At 38.4% G+C, this 20,116-nt stretch overlaps 1 protein-coding gene and 1 pseudogene across 2 annotated transcripts; one reads left to right on the plus strand and one right to left on the minus strand.

The window, feature by feature from the left end:
* Positions 1 to 335: 335 nt before the first annotated feature.
* On the minus strand, positions 336 to 16,297 carry LOC149001451 (nuclear poly(A) polymerase 1-like). Of its 2 annotated transcripts, none has more exons than XM_089136284.1 (13): positions 16,204 to 16,297; positions 15,352 to 16,065; positions 15,192 to 15,269; positions 14,982 to 15,089; positions 8,341 to 8,403; positions 8,070 to 8,231; positions 7,228 to 7,341; positions 7,078 to 7,140; positions 6,632 to 6,961; positions 3,095 to 3,259; positions 2,026 to 3,006; positions 1,244 to 1,317; positions 336 to 1,142 (listed from the first exon to the last, which is right to left on the minus strand). In XM_089136284.1, the coding sequence occupies exons 2-13, from the start codon at positions 15,466 to 15,468 to the stop codon at positions 1,097 to 1,099; spliced, it is 2,301 nt and encodes a 766-aa protein (XP_088992410.1). In that variant the 5' UTR covers positions 15,469 to 16,065; positions 16,204 to 16,297; the 3' UTR covers positions 336 to 1,096. The 2 variants fall into 2 exon arrangements, with proteins under 2 accessions (XP_088992410.1, XP_088992409.1); XM_089136283.1 differs by having other exon boundaries at positions 16,156 to 16,297.
* A 3,244-nt stretch (positions 16,298 to 19,541) lies between these two features.
* LOC149001452 (uncharacterized) lies at positions 19,542 to 20,116 on the plus strand (annotated as a pseudogene).

Here is a 20,116-nt window from a genome sequence, read left to right on the forward strand (position 1 = left end):
ACCACCACAAAAAAGAAGAGATAAGGCGAACCGTAATCTCGCCATTGAATTCAAGAAAATAACACCGTATCACCGAATCCGGCTGATAAGCCGAATCCGTAGGATTTATCCGAACCGCCGATAAATAGGAGCGGATTACCCTATCCGATCCGAATCCGATCCGTTTACACCCCTACCCGCAAGGTATGTACATGCATGTTTGCTAGGCTCACATAATTGGTTAATTCTATTTTAAAGTGTACAATGCACAATGTCACTGCAACAGCTTCAGTGGAAAGAGTAAAGCTTCAACTAGGCGAAGGAAAACCTGCAACTTATTATTATTCCCCTCTTTAGAACAAAATTCTGAAAATTCTCCCCAATGCCACTCATCATAACCCAAGGTAATAGGTGCGAGGAAAACATTCCAAACTAAAATTACACCTTTAGGATGACAGAACTGAAATTGACCATCCATTTGATAACACTGAAGCTCTTAAACCCAGGATCAGCAAGTCCAATTGGTATCAGCATTGATTTTCTTCCTGTCCAATTCAAACGCGAATCAATCCTGAAAACTTTAGAACCAGGTCTCCCCAAATGGGCAAATCTAAAACCCACAATCTGATCCCTAAAACCTTAGAATCAGCCCCTGAATCCCAAAAACCCTGGAACTAAACGCAATGAAATAATCCAGAATCAGAAATAATAATAGAAGGTTAGCATCTAGATCAGGATGATTCAACCAACCGGATTCCATTTTTTCAAAGAAACCTTGGTTCACATTTGGTCCAATGTTAACTAATTGGGAATAAGAATACATTCCAACATCCGATTGAAATGCTAGGAAATTTACACAGCAAACACAATACTCAATAACTATCACAAACTCATGCATAAGAAGCACCTCATTACAACAGATTTGAGCATTCACTTGGTCATCCATCATGCTTCAACTGTCTTTTGATTGTTATATCAAACACTACGAAGTACAAGCAGCACAACTGAACTAAGCCGGATAGAGTCTTCTACATGTTTATTGTAGACGATAGAAAAGTAAGAAATGGGCGCAATGCGAGTTGATAGGCCCAAACTTCTCTCAACTTGAAATATGCGTTCAGGAGCTATTGCCCGAAGCTTTTGCCAAAGAACTCAAGCTCAACCTGCAAACAAATACATACACATAAACAAACCAAATAGATGATAGTTTATGTAAAATGAGATATCTATACTAATCCATGTTGCAGAAAAATTTAAAAAGTACCTGATAAGAGGCTTCCTTTGCGTCACGGAAGCAGCAGGCAGCGTGTTAACAAATGGAGTACCCAGCTCAGCAAGCTTCAAAACAAATAAAGGCAAAGATTCATCAGAATTACTGCTGAAGCCAAATGAAATAAATTTTGAACTGTTTCCAAATGTTTCATGTGAAAGAGAACCACCTTTCATGTGTCATCAACCAAGCAACTACAAATGTCTCACTATATGGCCAAGTACACCTCATATTCTATGGCCAAGTCAAAGTCTCACTTCATACTGTATTTTTTGGAAATGATGTACACACTGCCAGAGGTAATGCTTTCTTACGGTTGCTCTCCTTCACATTCTTTGACATTTTCCTACCTCACTACGTGGGCACCCCCTATATATGAATCCCGAGGTCTCCCTCCCATGCACCTATTGGCTTGGTATGGAAGATGCCAATACATATAAGCTATAGATCTTCCCCTCACCCTTATTTTTCATTTATTCATTATATATAAATGACCTCTCCTGCTTGTTAAAGAAACTTTTATTGCAACTATCATCACTAAAAAGAAAAGAAACAAAGATCTGGGTCCCTTTTTCTCCTTTTTAGCGTTTTTCACTCCCATCGTTCATGGCAGTAAATTTTCTATCATCTAACATATCTCAACACCGCACATATATTGACAATGCATATAAGAAGTTTATTTTCTGTTTTTTTGTTTGTTTGTTTGTGGGTTGGGGGGGGGGGGGGGGGAGTTGGTTGGAGTGTGGTGGAAGGGAAGACAAGTAAGCAAAACAAACCTCAAGCTCTTCTGAGCCACCATTCTGGATGGGGCTCTTCGTTGACACTATACCACTCACTGCTACTCCTTCCTTTCTTGTCAAGGAATCATCGGTGCTGCCTATTGCGCCGGCTCCAAAGGTTTTTGCTCGATCCATTGAATTAAACTCATCTTCAAGCTCATCAAGCTCTTCTGGAAAATCCTGTCGGGCAACTGCTGGACCAGAAATCTTCTCAATGGCAAGCTTTTCTGCCTCTTTAGAGCATGATAAACCATCAGCGGCAGAAGAAGGGGGTCTAATAGGCGGGCTGCATCCTACAGATCTGTCTGCTTCCCCACCATTATGAGAAGGCATCTGAGAGACGCATTCTGCATTTGATGAGTTGCAGCGTGAATCAGCTTCAAGTTGTTCCTGTTTTCCTCCCTCTAAAGCATCCACATTCATACTGCTTCCTGTCATGGAGCATGAAGTACCAGTGGTGGAGGCAGACGGTCTAATAATAGGCAGGCTACAACTTCCAGACATCTCAGTGTCTCTCCCACTGGCTTGAATTGGAGACAAAGACTTTGCATTCCTTGGGTTATTATCATCATCTAATTTTCTCTTCCTGTCATCTGCTGCATCTACAACACCTAGTGCACTTCCACATGATTTTTCAGCAGAATCAGATTTTAGTTTCCTAACCACCCTAGCCTCCCCAGCTATGTTTGCAGGGCGGCATGTCCGAACTCCACCAGGAAACACAAAAAGAGGAATGTTCTTGCGTCTAATATGAGATACATGAATATCCATTCCTGGTTTCCACAATGTATACATGCTAACATTGTGTTTGAATTCCTCAACGGTTGCCCTTATATCAAATTGTTTTCCTTCATTTGCAGGCATACCTTGTTTCCGTTGCAGGCCCATAAAGTAACTACAGTGGAATTGTCTGGATTTGTCTGAAAAATCATTTGGATGTGGGTGACATTGAAGCATACCAAATGTATGTCTCTCAATCTGAGGAGTACATGAACAGTAAATATAAAATCAAAACAGACGCATGAGATATATACAAGGAAATAATACAGCAAATCAAATTTTTTACCTTCAATGTAAGCTGGCGAAGTCGAGATTCTACCCAACCTTTCCATTTCCTAAGGTCATCATCATTTTCAGCAGTGATATCAATCTGCAAGTAATTCTTATACACTTCAAAAAATGGGTAAGGCTCAAAGAGAGTATTCCAGTCAGCTTTGTTTTGCTCCATTGCCTGCAGGAATTTAATCAAGGTCAGGTTCATGGATGACCATATGTTTGAAATATTCAGGTTGCGGCATGAAGAAAGTTCTCAATCCTGATATTCATATTACCTAGACTGCAGCATGACTTGAATACTTGATCAAGTTCATTCTTATATTAACTTCACATGCTGTCGTATAGCTATTCATTTAATACCATCAATATGGATAGGTACCAGGCAATCGAAGCAGACTAAGTGATATGTAGGACAGTTTTGGGACACATCAAAATAATCAAAGCACCTCACACACACACACACACAAATATGGGTGCATGTGGTCATAGCATTGTGAGCAGGTCAACAATGAGGCAGGTGACTTTACCAGGACCCCAACAATGATGTCCTCCACAAAGCTGGGCCTGAGTCCTTCAGCCCTGATAACTCAAATCTGAAGTTTTTGGCACCTGTTTGCGGAACTGGACTGGAGTGACCTGCAGTTCTAAGAACTCTCGGAGTAATAGCCTTTGATTGAATGGAGTTGGTTCTAGGTCAGTTTCCTTGCTAAAGTTTCACTTGCCTGACCACACAGCAGATCCCACATATTCCATCTGGGCCTCCTGATTTCTCCCACTTCAGAAACCTATAGATAATTCTCTCTGCATTCAAGAGTCTATGCCTTCCAATTGGTAATGATCTCATGGAGCCGCATGGCTAATATTCACATTAAGGTTGGATAAAGGGCTGCACTATTCGTGGAGAGTTTGTGGATAGAATTATTTGGAGATATGGAGGTGACTAAAGAAAGGAACAAAGAGAAAGTCATGCATGGGACGCCTCTACTGTTCTTCCATGCAGAATCCTCTATATCAGCATTAAAGAACTCTTCTAAATGGTAACACTTCCCGGTTTGCATCCTATTCCCTGTCTTTACGAATTGCACATCAGGGTTTCGATTCTTAATTTCTCTCCTTTCAACATTGAGATCATGTTGGGGAAGATCAAAGCTTGATTTGGCTGGTACTAATTTTAAATGGATTTCGTTTTTAGTATATTTTTGTCATTCTTATAGTTCATTCCTTCTGTTTTGTATACATTCTGTTACAGTGGATCATGCTGCTTCACGTTAAAATACAACATTATTCAGTTTCAAGAGGGAGTGGAACAGGGTCAGAGGGGATTGGAATGAAAAACAGAGGAAGGTGGGGAGGGATTACAGGGCAAAGACAGGCTGCTGAAGCCAACTGGGCTGGCGGTGGTACTCGTGAGTTGCAGGAAGTATTGGTGGAAGTGAAACTAAAGGTGAAGGTGTTGTCCAGTGACAGGTAAATATAGGCAAACCTTGGGACTAATTTCAGCTTGAAGAACTAAGCTAACATAAGGTACATCAAATGAATTTTGCTAATATAAGGTACACAAAATGTCAAATTTTCAAATATGAGGTCCACCAAATATATTTTGCTCAACATGGATTACCTAATATGATTTACCAATTAAGAAATGATTTTACGAACATTGTGCCAAGAAGTTCCATGAACACCAAATGCAATGACTCATCTTGTAATCGAACAACTAGAGTCTGATGATCCCTCACAAATCTACTTTTTTTTATTAAAATTTCTCACTTTACTAAATGAGGTTCCTTGGTGTATGCTTTTTGCTGATGATATTGTTTTGGTAGATGAGACACAAGTAGGGACTAATAACAAATTACTAAGTCAGAATCGTGGTGAGCAACTTTGGAATCAAAAGGCTTTAAAAGAGTAGAACTAATACGGAATATCTACCATGTAACTTTGGTCGTGACCGGACCAATGATAAAGTAGTAACACTTGATGACTAGAAGATTCCACAAAGTGACTATTCTAGGTACCTTGGTTCAGTCATAACTAAATAAGGTAACATAAAGGATGATGTTTACCAAAGAACCAAAATAGGTTAAGATGAAGCGGACAGGTATGTCCAAGGTCTTGTGTGATCGACATATTCCTTTAAAGCTCCAAGGAAAATTCTATAGGTCCATTGACCAACTATGATATATGGCGTAGAGTGTTGGTTGTTAAAAAGAACTATACAGATAAACTCAGTGTAGCCGAAATGAGGATGTTAAGATGGATGAGTGGTGAAACTAGGAAGGATAAGATAATGAATGATCATATTAGAGTTGGTCTAGGCATAGCTCCGATAATAATAAGTTAAGAGAAAGTCAATTGAGGTGGCACGACCATGTTCAACGGAGTCCATTGCCGCTATAAGGATAAGAGATTTAATCCGAATTAACGGAACTAGAAGAGCTAAGGGCAGATCTAAGATAACATTTACGAGAAGTGGTGAGAAAGGATATGCATGGTCTAGGCCTTCTATCTAGTATGGCCTCAAATAGATCTGATTGGAAGGCAAGGACCCACGTAATCGGCCCCACTACACGACAAGATCCCATAGTGAGTTTGTTCTTATGTCCAAGTTATATTGTTAAGAGTAACTACGTTCTTGTTTTCCTAGGAAGAAGCAACTACGGGACCAAGTAAAAGCTTGTAGCATAACGAGCTCTGGTAACAGCAAAAGTCATAAGAGTTAAACTCCACATGCACCATATCTTGATACACCAAAAAGTGGATTTCCACCAACTTGTCAACCCCCATCCCCAAAAAAAAATGGGAACAATAACTCTTCTAACTAAGAGAGTTGAACTCAAGATGCACCATATGTTGATACACCAAAAAGTAGAATTCCACCAACTTGTCAACCCCCATCCCCTAATAAAAGGGAACAATAACTATTCTAACTTAGACAAATAAATAGGAAAAAGTACAAATATAATACCCAAAAAAAAAAAACCAATCTGACCATAGTTAACCTTGCATCCAACAGCTTGATCATCTAGCTGGTCCCGCTTTGGTTTTTTACCCTCTCCAATACCATGCCTTGCAGCCCTGATCACTTTGATGCGAACAACAGTATATGGACCACCAAACCATTCCCAAACAGAATGCAGATGCATAATCTGCTCATTATTTTCTATATAGAGGGTACATCGATTACTAAATATCCCAACCATTCTATTATAGTAGACATTTCTAAATCTACATAGACCAAACATAACAAGGTCTTATTCACCCTAAAAAATGGTACAAGGTTTTGACCCTAAGGGTACATCGATTACTGAATATCCCAACCATTCTATTATAGTAGACATTTCTAAATCTACATAGACCAAACATAACAAGGACTTATTCACCCTAAAAAATGGTACAAGGTTTTGACCCCTATTCACCTTGGGTGTGCCAAACAAACCCTCTTCTACTTCAATTTATCAGCATAAAGCTGTCAACATAAACTAAATGACAGCCATAATACTCATGGAACAAACTAATACCACAAAGTTGGAAGATTTGCTGTTTGTACCTCACATATTTCGTTTCCTCTCTGGAACTCCTCTGTCATCACACGCAATGTGCTTGATGAAACATTATAGCTAGAGTTCATGCATGGGTATGCAGGAGTTATTATGGGCATCATATGAGGTCTATCCCGAGGATTTCTTCTTGGATCCCAAATAGGTAACCCCAGAGGTCCTTCTTCAATAGCACATAGCATGACTGGATTTGGCCATCGCCATTGGGTATAAACCCTGAAGAACCGTGATACCAACATACTGGGTAGTGCATTTGGGTATAGCTGGCAAATTCGAGCAGCCAGCAATGCCCAGTTTATACCACCAAGAAATCCAGCCACCTAACATTAAAGAAAAATAGAAAAGCGTAAGCTAAAATAAAACAAAACTCATACCTGAAATTGCAAACAGTAAAAATACATCATAACCCTATATTTATCATTAAAAGACTGCCTACATTCGAATAAACACCCCGCCTTTTTGCCCAGAATCTCATGCATCTCAAAGTCGTACGAAAATTCTGCATTGAGTCCATCAGCAAATAAGAACAAATTGAAATCAACAGCTCAAACATGCGAAATTAAAGTTTAGAAATAAATAGGAAAACCTGAATATTTGGCACCAATCGTAAAATTTGGTCAGTAACTCTGCATCCATTCAGACTACGAACCGTCTGCTCATCTGCATTCTGCAGTACCATATCTTGTGAAATATCCAAGTCCTGCAACAGAAGAACGTGTTGGAGAACAGATTCACCAAATTAACACAGATCAAGAATAATATTTTTCATCTGGGTTGGACATGGGAAAAAAGAAGGTGACGACAATAACTAACGATTAGTACCAGCATATACCCACATTTCCATGTGAGAGAACAAAATAGTACCACACATGCAAGGAAGGGTCAACCCAACAAGCTCAACTAGAAAAATCTAGCAGCCATACTCAAAACATAGAACAAAAACAAATTCACTATATTTATTTTTAGTATCACTAGAAGGCATGATGAGTCCCACATTTTCAGTCTATGCAGGGGAGAGGGGAGCCATGGCCAGTAAAATCAAGTGAAAATACAAAAAGGATTACAACCCTGAATAACCAAAGAAAGTCAAGGTTTGGCACAAACTAAAATTTTGAGATCACAGGGTTAGACCTGCAACAACCATGCCAATGGCTACAGAACATTTAGTTTTAGGAGCTCCCAATTACGCGACAGATAACAAATTACACAAATAATCAACCCTCTGATAAGCCAAAAGAGTTGATTCATTTGTATAAATATAGAAAAAGCACTAAATATCTGAAAACCATTAAAGCAGGCGTCGATGAAGATGCAAATTGCCTAATTGAACACATTACCCATAACTTCTTCTTATTTCCTTCCCAAAGGAGGGGAGTGTTACAGATTTAATGTTTTAGTGCTACAAAAAGTTTCTGTCATGGAAGTTACCTCAGGGATGACCCAAAGTGAAAGCTTTGCATAAAGAAGATCTATAGAAACCCCATCGAATTTAAATTTCATCACAGGGACATGAGCATCAGGGACAGGGTGTAATTCTGTAACTTCAGGCATTTCAGCCAGCATTTTATGAAGTTCAATGAAGAAATCCTCCTGCAGTTCAATTAAGGAGTAAATAAGCCCACCAATAATTTTTAAGAAAAACTATTGTACATGAAACCAAATTGTCAATACATCAAGTCAAGTAAAGAGCTGATCTCACTTCTCTTGATGCATGTCTTGGACCCACACACAATGTGTCTATATCTGCACCAGGGCCATGCACCTAAATCCAATAACACAATGTTCACCATGATAAGAAATAACAGAATATAAGTTCCAAAAGAGAAAAGCACAACCACAATGAGATCATCTCTTATTACTCAAGTACTGAGGAAAGAAGTTTCAACATCTACCTTTTAAGCATAAAGAATGTGGAGGAAGACATTTTATTAAAAAAACAGTGTTAAGAGTTGCTGATTAAAGACAAAAAAACACCACCACCACCACCACCACCAAGTCTTGTTCCAACTAAATGGGGTCTGTTACATGGATCCTTGCCTTCCAATTAGCTCTAATTGAGGTCATGCTAGATACAAGACCTAAGCTATACATATCATTTCTCACCACTTCTAAGGTTATCTTAGGTCAGCCCCCAGTTTTTCTAATTCCTTCGAGTTGGATTAAAGGCCTCTATTGATTGTGGCCATGCCACAATCAATTTTCTCTTAGCTTATAATTGCAGCTACTCCCAAACAAGCTCTAATATGATCATTCCTTGCCTAGTCCTTATTTTTCCATTCATCCATTTTAATATCCTCATTTATGTTTCACTAAGTTTATCTACTAACGCTTTTTAACAGCCCAACACTCTGCACCACACACCATACACCATAGTTGGTCGTACAATGGTCCCAAGAATTTTCCTTTAAGCTTTAAGAGACTACGTTGATTACACAAGACCCTAGATGCACCTCTCCACTTCATCCACCCTATTTTAAATCTCTGTGAAACATCATCCTCTATATCAACTTTTTTATTTATGACATAATTGAGCTAAAATACCTAAAATAATCGTTTTGTGAAATCTCATAATCTTCAAGTTTCACCACCTCATCATCTACCAAATCACAACAAAAGCTATAAACCAGATATGCCATCTTCATTGCACTTAGCGATGTGAATCGGATACAGGACCACCCAAAGAAGGCCTAAGGAGGTTACTAGGTAGGTCAACCCTATCAACAACCCAAAGATTTTTTTTCCCAACATAAGGGTAATTTGGTCATTTTGGGTCCCCTAGTCAAACCCAATCTGACCTAGTTTAATGTAGAGTCCTGGTAGGAGTTTAGATCTACTTTTATTTTTTAATTGAGCCCTTGGTTGTTAAGTTATGAAAGAGTCCTAGACTAGTTAGGGGTCCAAATTAGAGAAAGATTCCTTTAGTTGGATCTAGTATGTTAGCATGATCCCAGAACTACATTTGTTTTTTAATTTAACTTTGTTTCGGTCAAGTTATTGAAGAATCCTAGTTAGGTTGGGATTCCCAAGTAGTAAGGATTTCCCTAGTTACAGTCTACTTTCTACAAGGATTCCATATCTACTTTTATTTTTCAATTTGGATCCTTTTAGTGTAAAGTCCTTTTATGAGTATGAGTCTTTAGTCAAAAGTAGGAATCCTAGTTTGATTTATTTTCTAAAGTTTAGTCATAGTGTGAGTTCCTTCTAAAGGCATAAATAAGCCTCTCTAGCTTGTAAAAATTCAGATTATGTTTGATGAATAAAATTTGGGAATTAAAGGAGCAATTTGGGGTCATGGATTCCCTAGGAGGGAACTTGCGGCTGTGTTTGCGCATAAAATTCTGCAGTTTAATGTTCTTCAAGGTTCCCCTCTTCTTTTCAAAGTAAGTACAGCCAAACCCCACCTCTATCTTCTTCCTCCCTCATCCGCAGCTTTCCCCCATTCCCAAAAACCCTAAAACATAACCCTAATTCCATATCACCCTCTTTTCCATTTTCTGAAATTTTTCAGGAATTTCCGGACTTTTTCTAAGACCTAAAATTCAAGTTCAGACCTACGGCAATCTAACCGTTAGATCTATCCCAAACTTTAGGAGCCTGATCCCCCCAACCCTAGTGACCTTCCCTCTTAGTTTCAGCCCAATTGAACCAACCAAAAGCTAGTCTAAACCTAAATTGCTTTGCTGCACTAAATTTCCAAAAACCCTAGAAGCCCTAACCATAATTTTAACCATAACTTTCAAACCCTTCATCCAAAACCTATTTCCTTTTAAGATCATCTTCCCTAAGCCCTACTTGACACTCGAACCTAACCCTAACCGTAGTTCATTCCCTAGAAACTCTATAAAAGAAACCCTAATTTTCTAAACCCTAGACTTGGAATTTAGTTCTGCTATTAAAATTACTGCAAAAGATTAGACTTGGATTTCACAACCTTGCCTCTAAAACTAGCCGTACCTAACCCTACACCATTCCCAACCCCAGAACCCCCTAGCCAACCCAAATTCCCTCAACTGTAGGGTACTATAAACCCTAGATTGCTGCTGATTCACTTGAAGAGGATCTGAGGGAGGACCTACACCTAGGGCTTGCTCCAATCAATTAAACCCTAAATCCTAGTTCACATCACTTAGTTTAAAGACTTCCAATTCCAAAGATGCTCTCCACGATTCTAACTTGGTATTAGTCCCTACTTGTATCTCATCTACTAAAACAATACCATCAGCAAAAAGGATACACCACCAAGGAACCTCATCTTGAATGTCTTTGGTTCAATCATTCATTATGAGTGCAAATACATATGGGCTTAAAGCTTATCATTGATGTAACCCAACTTAATCGGGAACTCACCTCCCCTCATTGTTCTTACACTTTTCACTGAGCCATCATATATAACTCTAACTATGTCTACATATCTAGTTGCAACATTCTTTTCTCTAGTATTGGCAAACTTAATGCTCTAGGGACTCTACCATAAGCTTTTTCTAGGTCAATAAGAACCATTTGAAGATCTTCCTTAACTCTCTATACCTTTTCATAAGTCTCCTAACAAGGTGAATAGCTTCAAGATCATCCCAGCATAAAACCAAATTGGTTCTCCATAACAGTGATTTCTTGTCTCAAATGGGTTTCACTTACTCTCTCCCATAATTTCATATTATGACTCACCAGTTTTATGCCTCAATTATTACAATTCTGAATACCTCCTTTGTTATTATAAATTGGGACCACAATGTTTCTCCTCCATCCAATTTGGCATTTTCCTTGTGCTCATAATCTTATCAAACAACTCACTCAACCAAGCTAGTCCATAGGTTCCTAATCTCTTCTGTACTTCTATTAAGATTCCATTAGGACCTTGTGCCTTGTTTACTTTCATCCTCCTTAGAGGTTCTTTTACTTCGGCATAATTCTCTGTATATATGTTCGAAAATTGGTGCCATGAAGAGGTGTAATCATCCAAGCCACAGACTAGTATTTTCAATGGCATATTGTCATATATGGTATCATGTCAATACACAAGCATCCCTCTTGTACTCTCTATCTCTAAAATATTTAAAAGAAAAAAAGTCCATAGGCTCACGGTTGGCACATTCGTCATGCATAAATAAGTTCTAGTTCTTCACCTTGTCTTCTCTTAGACCGATGTGTTCCTCCTATCTTTGACTGTCACATGGTAGCAAATGCAGAAACAAAAAGGGGCTCTACCGATGTCCTATTCTATTAGAACTGATAAAGGTATTTAAGGAACATGCCATTAAAAGTTGCTGTAATGTATTTCTTTTCCCTTTAACTTGTCCTTCCTACCTAATGTTAGCATGGGGAAAAAATGTAATTTGGCATCAAGTTAGGAGAACAAATATATGGGAGAGAGTTAAGACTACAATTCCTTTCTTCTTCCTCATCTTAGTATTCTTCTTCTCTCATCTTCTTCCTTCTCTCTTTCTCAAAATCATCTCCTAAAATCCAATTTTGTATCAGAGCTCCACGATTCAGGTCATATTTCAGTTTTCCTTTCCTTACACCTCTCTTTAGAACCCTAGAAGGAAGAGGCTACCTTTTGGATCTACTGACGAAGCATGAGATAAGTCTTGAATAAAGCCTACATGAAGTTCTCATCTGGGAATATGACCTCTTTAAGCTCGAAACATCCACATAAGTAGTTCCCAATGTACAAGGCTCCCACAGGGTGTGCGGAGGGTCATGCTGTATACAGCCTTACCCTCGCTTCCGCAGAAACTATTCTAGACTCGAACCCATGACTACTTAGTCGCAATGCAGCAACCTTATCATTACACCAAGGAGGAGCCTTAAAAAAATGATATTCCTACAACATTGAATATTCCACTTCAATTACATTGAAAGTAGGCATAACCCATTGAAATATAACAATCAACCAAGTAAGCATCAAAATCAGAAATTGAAACATAAAATGATGATGTATACCCAAATGTGAGGAAGGAAAAAGAGAAGGGAAAGCCAGTAAATGACCTTTGAACATATACCAATTAGAGCATAAGTTTAGCCCCAATGTCCTCCACCCACCCTGTGCCTGGACAGAGTCTGATGTAGATCCATCACCAAATTTGGTTTCTTTCCTTAGTTATAGTATAGAATTGGATGAGATATGTATTTCGCATTTGATTCTATGGGTTTAATTTATATTGGCCAAGTTTACAGGCCTATAATATGGGTAGAAAGTACAAAAAAGGAATACACTTTGTTACTCTGGTTGAGTCTTATTGTCAGTCTATTTCCTTTACTGTCAGTTTCATAGTAAGTTTATGGAACCCATTAGATTAAGTATCGGGTTAGGCCTTTCCCGCATAGGAATTTATCTATAAGTTAGTTTCTAATTTTGAATCCTACTTTTGAGTTTGAAACCAAGTCATCCGATGTGGCTACAAGTATAGACGTAATTGCGCAACTGAACCATGGATTGATGAATTGAATTTTGAGTTTTATTTACTGCTGTAGGTGAGGTACAATGACATAGAAACTCCCCCCCCCCCCCCCCCCCCCAAAAAAAAAAAACTCTTTTTTTCCTCTTTTTCTCTCTCGTATGCAATTTATTCTCCATCTTATTGCTGGAAATTCCTACAAGACTGAGGTCTTCTTCAAGCATGCCACTCATTCTTCAAATCAGCAGTAAGTTAAACCACCCATCCCAAGATTCTTTATAGTCCTCTAAATTCCACAAACCCTAATTTCTCTTTTCTATTTTCGTTTTTCCTAAACCTTAGCCATGAAAACCTATCTCTAATACAAATTAACTGTTAGAATCCATTGAAAGTCCATCCCATAGCCTACACATATCATCCCCTTCCTCCAATCAATAGAACACATCAAATTACCATTCAAAATCCAAGGTTGTAACTTCAGAAAACCCAAAATTCAAATATCTACCCCAATCTAAACATCAAAACCGTCCCAAACTTTAGCATCAAGACCAATTCCCCATATGTCATTCCCCAGGTTCTCTCCAAGTTTCATCCCCATCCAACCTCTTACTTATGTTCTGTGTACCCCCAACAAACTACCACCCTAAAACTCTTACCTTTTGAATTGAGATCCTGTAGACTAGCCCTAGTTGATGCAACTTAATCTAGGGCTACATCAGGAACTGGGCCAGCATTTTCAACCTGAGGGCGTGTCAGGGTGGCAAATTGCATTCCATAGGTCAGCTTGGGGCTCTGCTAGGGTGGAGATATCTAATCTTCCTTTCCCTTACTTCTGCCATCTTATAGATAGCTTCTTCCCCTTCCCTTGTTCTCAGATTGTTATAAAGACCTTAGTCTTTCTACGCCCTTGCTTTTCTCACAAACTTCTTGAGGTAACCTATTATAGGCTACTTAAGAAAAGGATAGGAGAATGAGCACAACTCAACTATAAAGAGGTTGACAAGACATATTCACACTCTGTTAGCAAAATGAAGATACCTCTCAACTTAAAACTCTTTTTTGGGTGATTTAAGTTGAAGATTGGAGCTAACACAAAAGGCTACAACTTTGATGAACAAATCTTGTTCAAAAATTAAATAGAAATGACCCAACATAAGCAATACACTGAAACTACGAACAACACTAAACTTCAAAAGGTGAACTTAGCAACACGATGAAACTACAAACATTAAACTTCAAAAAAGCTCACTTCAGAAATTTGCCCCAACAGGACACATAAAGCAACTTGGTTTCCCAACCATACCTTCTTGCTTTATGGTTTACCACCCTAGTACTAGCATGAACATATACCCTCTAACGAAATAAATACTTTAAGAAATAAGAGCTATGAGATATTTAAGTGGCCACCTGGACCCTGGAGTAAAAATCGTAACAGTCAGCCTACATTGGGAAGATCCTTGAAAAAATTTGTTAACCAACCAGTAGGAATTACTCATATACATGTCAAAAGGATTTTAACTAACAAGAGAGATTCGAGAAGGTCCTCATAGCACCCTTGCTTAACTGAAGGGAAGCTTTTCAATCTACAGTGTCATGGTTCCACACTGACATAGTTAATATCCTTAATGCAGGAAACCAAAGAGCAAAAACAGCATGCCTAGCATATCAATGGCAATAGGATATACTCTCAGACACTGATTTGCTGAAAGAAGGTTTACCAAAATGAATAAAACCTCATCAAACTGAAACAGTAGCCACCTTAAACCAGGCGCACAAAAAACTGCACATGACCAGTCTCCTCTAACATAAAATTGTACATACACAACACTAGAATTCTTCTCAAGGAACTTCTTTTTAGGGTTGTAAAATAATATTCCTGCTTCCCCCAGACAAGCAACTAAGACTGATGTAGTGAGAATTAAAGCAAAGAAAATATGCATACCCCCAGACGGTATGAACCAAACGTGAATATTTTGGCATTTGCTTCTTGGACCAGCTGTTCATTGAAACCTTTAGCTCGGCTGACTGTTTTTATCCATTTCTTCACAATCTGTAAGATTTTGCAATCAATTAAGTAATGTAATGGCAGTATGATCATGATCATATAATCAGCATGACAATTAAGAATCAACACATCAACAATCAAACCCACCTGGTCCAATCGCCCAAGTACTTCCTCCCTAGAGATGGCCTCTTCCTGACTCTCGTACAGACCAGCATCCTCAAGGAACTGAAAATTCAAACTTTCAGTCTATGAATTATACAAAATTAGCTCCAACAATTAAGGACGACGACCTTCACACAATACCAACCTTTTCAAGCTCACGGGTCTTGATCACATCGAATTCAGTTGGTCCGCCCAATGATATTGGTTCTGTAACACCAAGGTGCTGCCCGTTACTCCGGTTGCTTAACCCCGGGCTCCCCATCAAACCCTTTTTGGGTACGGTTTTTGCGTTATCAGTATATGTTTATATTATGGGGCGGATTGATTGATGATCAACGTCTTACAATCTTCCCCTCTATTTCCAGTTTCAAGAACAATGGATTTTAAGAAGTAAGGAGAAGGGGGGAGTAAGAGAATGATAAAAATAAAAAAATTAAAAATAATAACTGTTAATAACACAATTACACAGCTGTTGAGTTCCTATTTTCACATTTATCCGAAAATTATTCATTCAATTCGAGCCAAGCCCGCAGCTACAACTACAATTCCATAACACATAACGCAAACTAAGAAGGTAAAATTGAAAAAAAAGCCCCTTCCTTTTCCCTTTAATATGATGATATGATGATCATAGAAAGCAATACAACGCCATCGACGCTTTCATATCTCAAAAACTAAACCCTAACCTAACCCTAGTCGAAGAGATGGAGCAACTGCGACCAAAACAATGTTATAAATCTTCAATCTTGCAGTTCATATTTAACTCTCAAGCACAAAAGATGCAGTATTTCTCCTTCAGTTGATTTGCGGGATTGTTCTTCGGCCTTTGAATTTTCTTCAGGCGCAAAATCGGAAAACCCTAGAAATCATAAAAAGAAACTCAAACAATTAAGAACGCGAAAAGAGAGTAAATCAAAGAAGAAAGGATTAAAGGCTTGAACAATCGTACCCTGAAATTGAGTTCGAAAATCGCGATGAAACCAAAGTTCTTTCTCACCTTTAATCTTTCTTTGATCGATTCTGTGAGATATTACGATCGGCGAGCATTGTTGGAGAACCTAACCCGACCTTCCCACCACAATTACCGGCAACTCGAGTGCGAGTGTAATCCCTTCGTGGCCGGTGGTGTTTTCTTTATATAGAACATTGCTACCAGGCTGTCTATCCCTGCACCAGCGCGAGTCTTACAGATGACCTAGAATAAACATTAGTTGGGTCCAACCTGTGATGGGCCCAACTGTGGATGCATTGGACATGGGCTCAATCATATCTAATATGGGCCTCAGTATATATAGGCTCTACGGCTACGCAAATAGGCCCATACTACGAATCAGTTTGATTTTCATTTTCTTTGCTATCGGCTGAATTGATGGGCCCATTCAAATGTATCGAATTTCTTCTTTATGAAAATTTTCAATGCCACCCCAAAATTATCCCCTAAAATCAGTGTCAGAGGTATCTAATTTATCAAGTAGAGGATTGTACTCTCTCCACACCTCTCCACAACATATTTAAGAGACGGGCTCACTTTTAGTCCATATTGTAGTGGATCCCCTCCTAGAGTCTCCCTCCAAAATGTGTGGTGCAGGGGTGTGAGTGAAACACAACCCTTTGCCCATCACATCTAAAAAGGGAGCCCACTACAATGTGGACTAGAGGCTAGTCTTACCTTTAAAAATGTGATGGAAAAGTTTGAGGAGAGCACAATCTTCTACCTGTTAAGTTGGGTAATTACGTGGCATTATTTTTAGGGGGGTAACTCAAGGGTTGCACTGAAAATTTCCCTTCTTTTAATGTAGTTTTTATAAAATTTAAAGAAGAAAAAATCCCTACATTTGAATGAGCCCACCAATTCACCTGACTAACTGCAAAGGAAATCATAATCAAATGGATTCGTAATCCAGGCCTATTTGTGTAGCCGCAGAGCCTATATAGACTAAGACTGATGTTAGACATGAGCGAACCCATGTCCATATCGTGGACATACAACCATCATTGGCCGAATAAAGTTGACTAAAAGTAAACCCCCTCCTAAACATTTGGTGGAAGAATTTGAGGGGAGCACAACCTAATCCAGCTACACTATCCTCTAGCCTTAGGTATGGAAGCTTTGTTAGTAGAGATTGTAATATCTATATAGCTCGTGGGGCTAAAACTTTTAACTTATCTAGGGTCTAGTGGAACTGTCCATCTTTGTTCATGTTGGACCATAACTTTGTTGGCTTCAAGGGCGTCTCCTTGGAGTATCCAATATAAATCTTCTATTGGACAAAAAAAAAATTCAGACTTGGTAGATTCAAGGTTTAAAGTATTGTTTGACTAAAAAGATAAATCGTGAATTAATGGACTGTTTTCTTCATATTTTGTATTTTAAAAAAGATGAATCCCTTTGAATCATTATTAATATTTTTCATATTAAATATGACAGCCAAGTCAATAATTTATGAAACAAAAGTGGGTTGTCTTTTGTTTTTTTGGTAGAACAAAGTGTTTTTTTGTGAAAGTCAAAACTTGTGGAAGGACTTGTTTATAGATAAATTCATCATTAAGCATTAAACAGATAGATTTATTTTTCTATTTAATACAAGCTAGTTTTCTATCTAGAAGTGTTGGCACATGTGAGTACTTTCATGTTTCCATCCATTTCTCTTGTCAACTCTTCCTCAAATAAATATGAGAAGGTCAACTCATAACCATTAGTAGTGAGTTTTTTTTTTTTTTTTTTTGTAGAAAGAGTAATGAGATACATAACACAATAGAAGTGAGTTACATATTTTGTTTTGTTCCAAAACCTTAGGTTGGATTTGGTATTCATTGTTAGATTCTTAGAATGTATTTTAATGAAATTGCACGTTGTCGTCCTTCCCAAGACTTAGATTATTTGACACTGTTTTTAAGTAGTTTTCGATTGATTATGTATTCATCAATATTCGATTGATTGGTCTGAGGTTATCAACAAAGAAAATTTGTCAAAGTCACTTCTCTTTTTCTTATGAGTTTCGGGAATAACTCCATTCATAGGTCCGAAATCCACATTTATGAATTGAAAGGTTTGAATGAGCAATTATGCGGTCGGTTGTTGGAATCAATAGGTTTTCAAATCGTTCATTTGAATAAATTGAAACCCTCCTTGTTGGCTAATCATGATACTTCTCAAAAATTGAAATTCTTGATCCAATATTTAGATTATTCGACACCATCTCTTACAAGATATTTAATATATTGCTTTCTCTATATATCTCCACTAAGATACAAAACCATGTACGGACGGTAGGACTTCTTTTTATATTATTTATGGTTTAAAAACAAAAGAGAGCATACTTGTTTTTGGCTAATCCAAATTTTTGTTGAATATATAAGCAAAGCAAACACTGGAAGTCTTGATTACATAGATCATAGATATAGGAAGTGGAAGCTAATCAGCTATATTGTCCTGCTTGCTAAGAACAGCGTTATTCTAGCTAAAGAGTATGCCACGGCATTGACAACTCTGGGAATTTTGTTGAGGGAAATCCGGCTGAAAAAAGACATGAATGATTTAATGTCTTTAACGATGCTCAACACTCTTTTTGGATATCCGGTTGCAGATAAATTTTGCTGAGAGAGCTTAATAATACTGTGATTTATTTATATTTTTAACGGATGAAAGGATTTAAAAAAAAGGGAAAACACGAGGTTCGTCTATGTGTATTACCACTATTTTTGGATATTCCAGTCATAAAAGAGAAGATTCTAATTAAAAATGTGTAAAAGAAGTGTAAATCTATAAAGTTTTAAACAAAATAGGAAAATAAAATTTTGTTAATCTTATGGTTGGTGGTGGTGCAATGCCATAAGAATATTCCCGTGACCTTCCATTAAGCATCTAAGATTAAAAAAAAAAAAAAAAAAGTCATGAGATGTGCTTCTACATCCTCCCTTGAATGGACTATACATGCTTAGAAATTTTATAGCGAAAAATTAACAAATCAAAATCATTTCATATAACAAAGTGATGGTCCTACCAAAAAAAAAAAACAAAACAAAGTGATGGTTACTTAAAACCCTATTTGCTATTATTCTTCCATCAAGTTTGCTAAACCAACGAACGTGCGAACATGCTACTGAGATAGATTCCGTGCAATCAGGAGTTGAGATTAGAAGTATCATGCCTCCCTATGAATCTTCATAGCAAGGTCCGACAGGTCAATTGATGTCGCCATGTCGGTGGCCGGCGACACCACCGACATGGCGACTTCAGTTGACATGTCGGACGAAACATGAGAACCAAATCCCAGTAGTAGCAGAGCAGAGTAGAGACAGCTTCAAGAGTAGTAGTTGTAGTGGTAAAGAAACATGGGAACCAAATCCCAAACAGAAGCAGAAACAAGGGAGGAAGAAAGGTTAAACACAAGATCCACAACGCCACCAAAGCTCTCTTTGTTCTCAAGAATTCCCCACCAGTCATCTGAGCCTTCTGCACCAACAGGCATGTTAACTGCACCACTCTGAGCTCGTGCTTCTGTTCCTTTCTGCTGGGAAGAAGAACCAGGCAAGCCCCTTCACAACGCTGCTGCCATAGTTACTGCCAGATGCTTGGAGCTCCCACCACGGCTGCAAATGGCGGATTCTTCTGCTTTTAACAGCAAATTGTTCAGCAACGCAGCCACAATCTCTCTCCGACTACTGTTCTTGATGGCCCCTATGAGGTTCATGGTCGCTCCTCCTCTTTCACTTCTTTCTCCTTCTGCAGAGACCCTCTTCCTCCTCCTGTAGAGTCCTTTCGCATAGGAGAAAGCCCTAATAATACTGAAGGTAATGGGAATCTCCTCCAGCTTGGCTCCTTGGTTCATGGGCAGAGAAAAAATCAAAAAAGTCGATGTCAGAGATATATCGCCAAGAAATTCGCCGACTTATGGTTCTGTCGGTGA

Source organism: Hakea prostrata, chromosome 10 (assembly GCF_041222555.1).
Source record: "Hakea prostrata isolate BN-2017 chromosome 10, UWA_Hpros_2, whole genome shotgun sequence".
In the NCBI taxonomy this organism is placed as follows: Eukaryota; Viridiplantae; Streptophyta; class Magnoliopsida; order Proteales; family Proteaceae; genus Hakea; species Hakea prostrata.

Coding starts and splice junctions, on each gene's coding strand:
- LOC149001451 (XM_089136284.1), bottom strand. CDS start 15,468: ATGGGGAGCCCGGGGTTAAGCAACCGGAGTAACGGGCAGCACCTTGGT. Junction 8,404..14,981: donor TTGGTTCATACCGTCTGGGG/GTATGCATATTT, acceptor TATTGGATTTAG/GTGCATGGCCCTGGTGCAGA. Junction 8,232..8,340: donor CAAGACATGCATCAAGAGAA/GTGAGATCAGCT, acceptor ATTGAACTGCAG/GAGGATTTCTTCATTGAACT.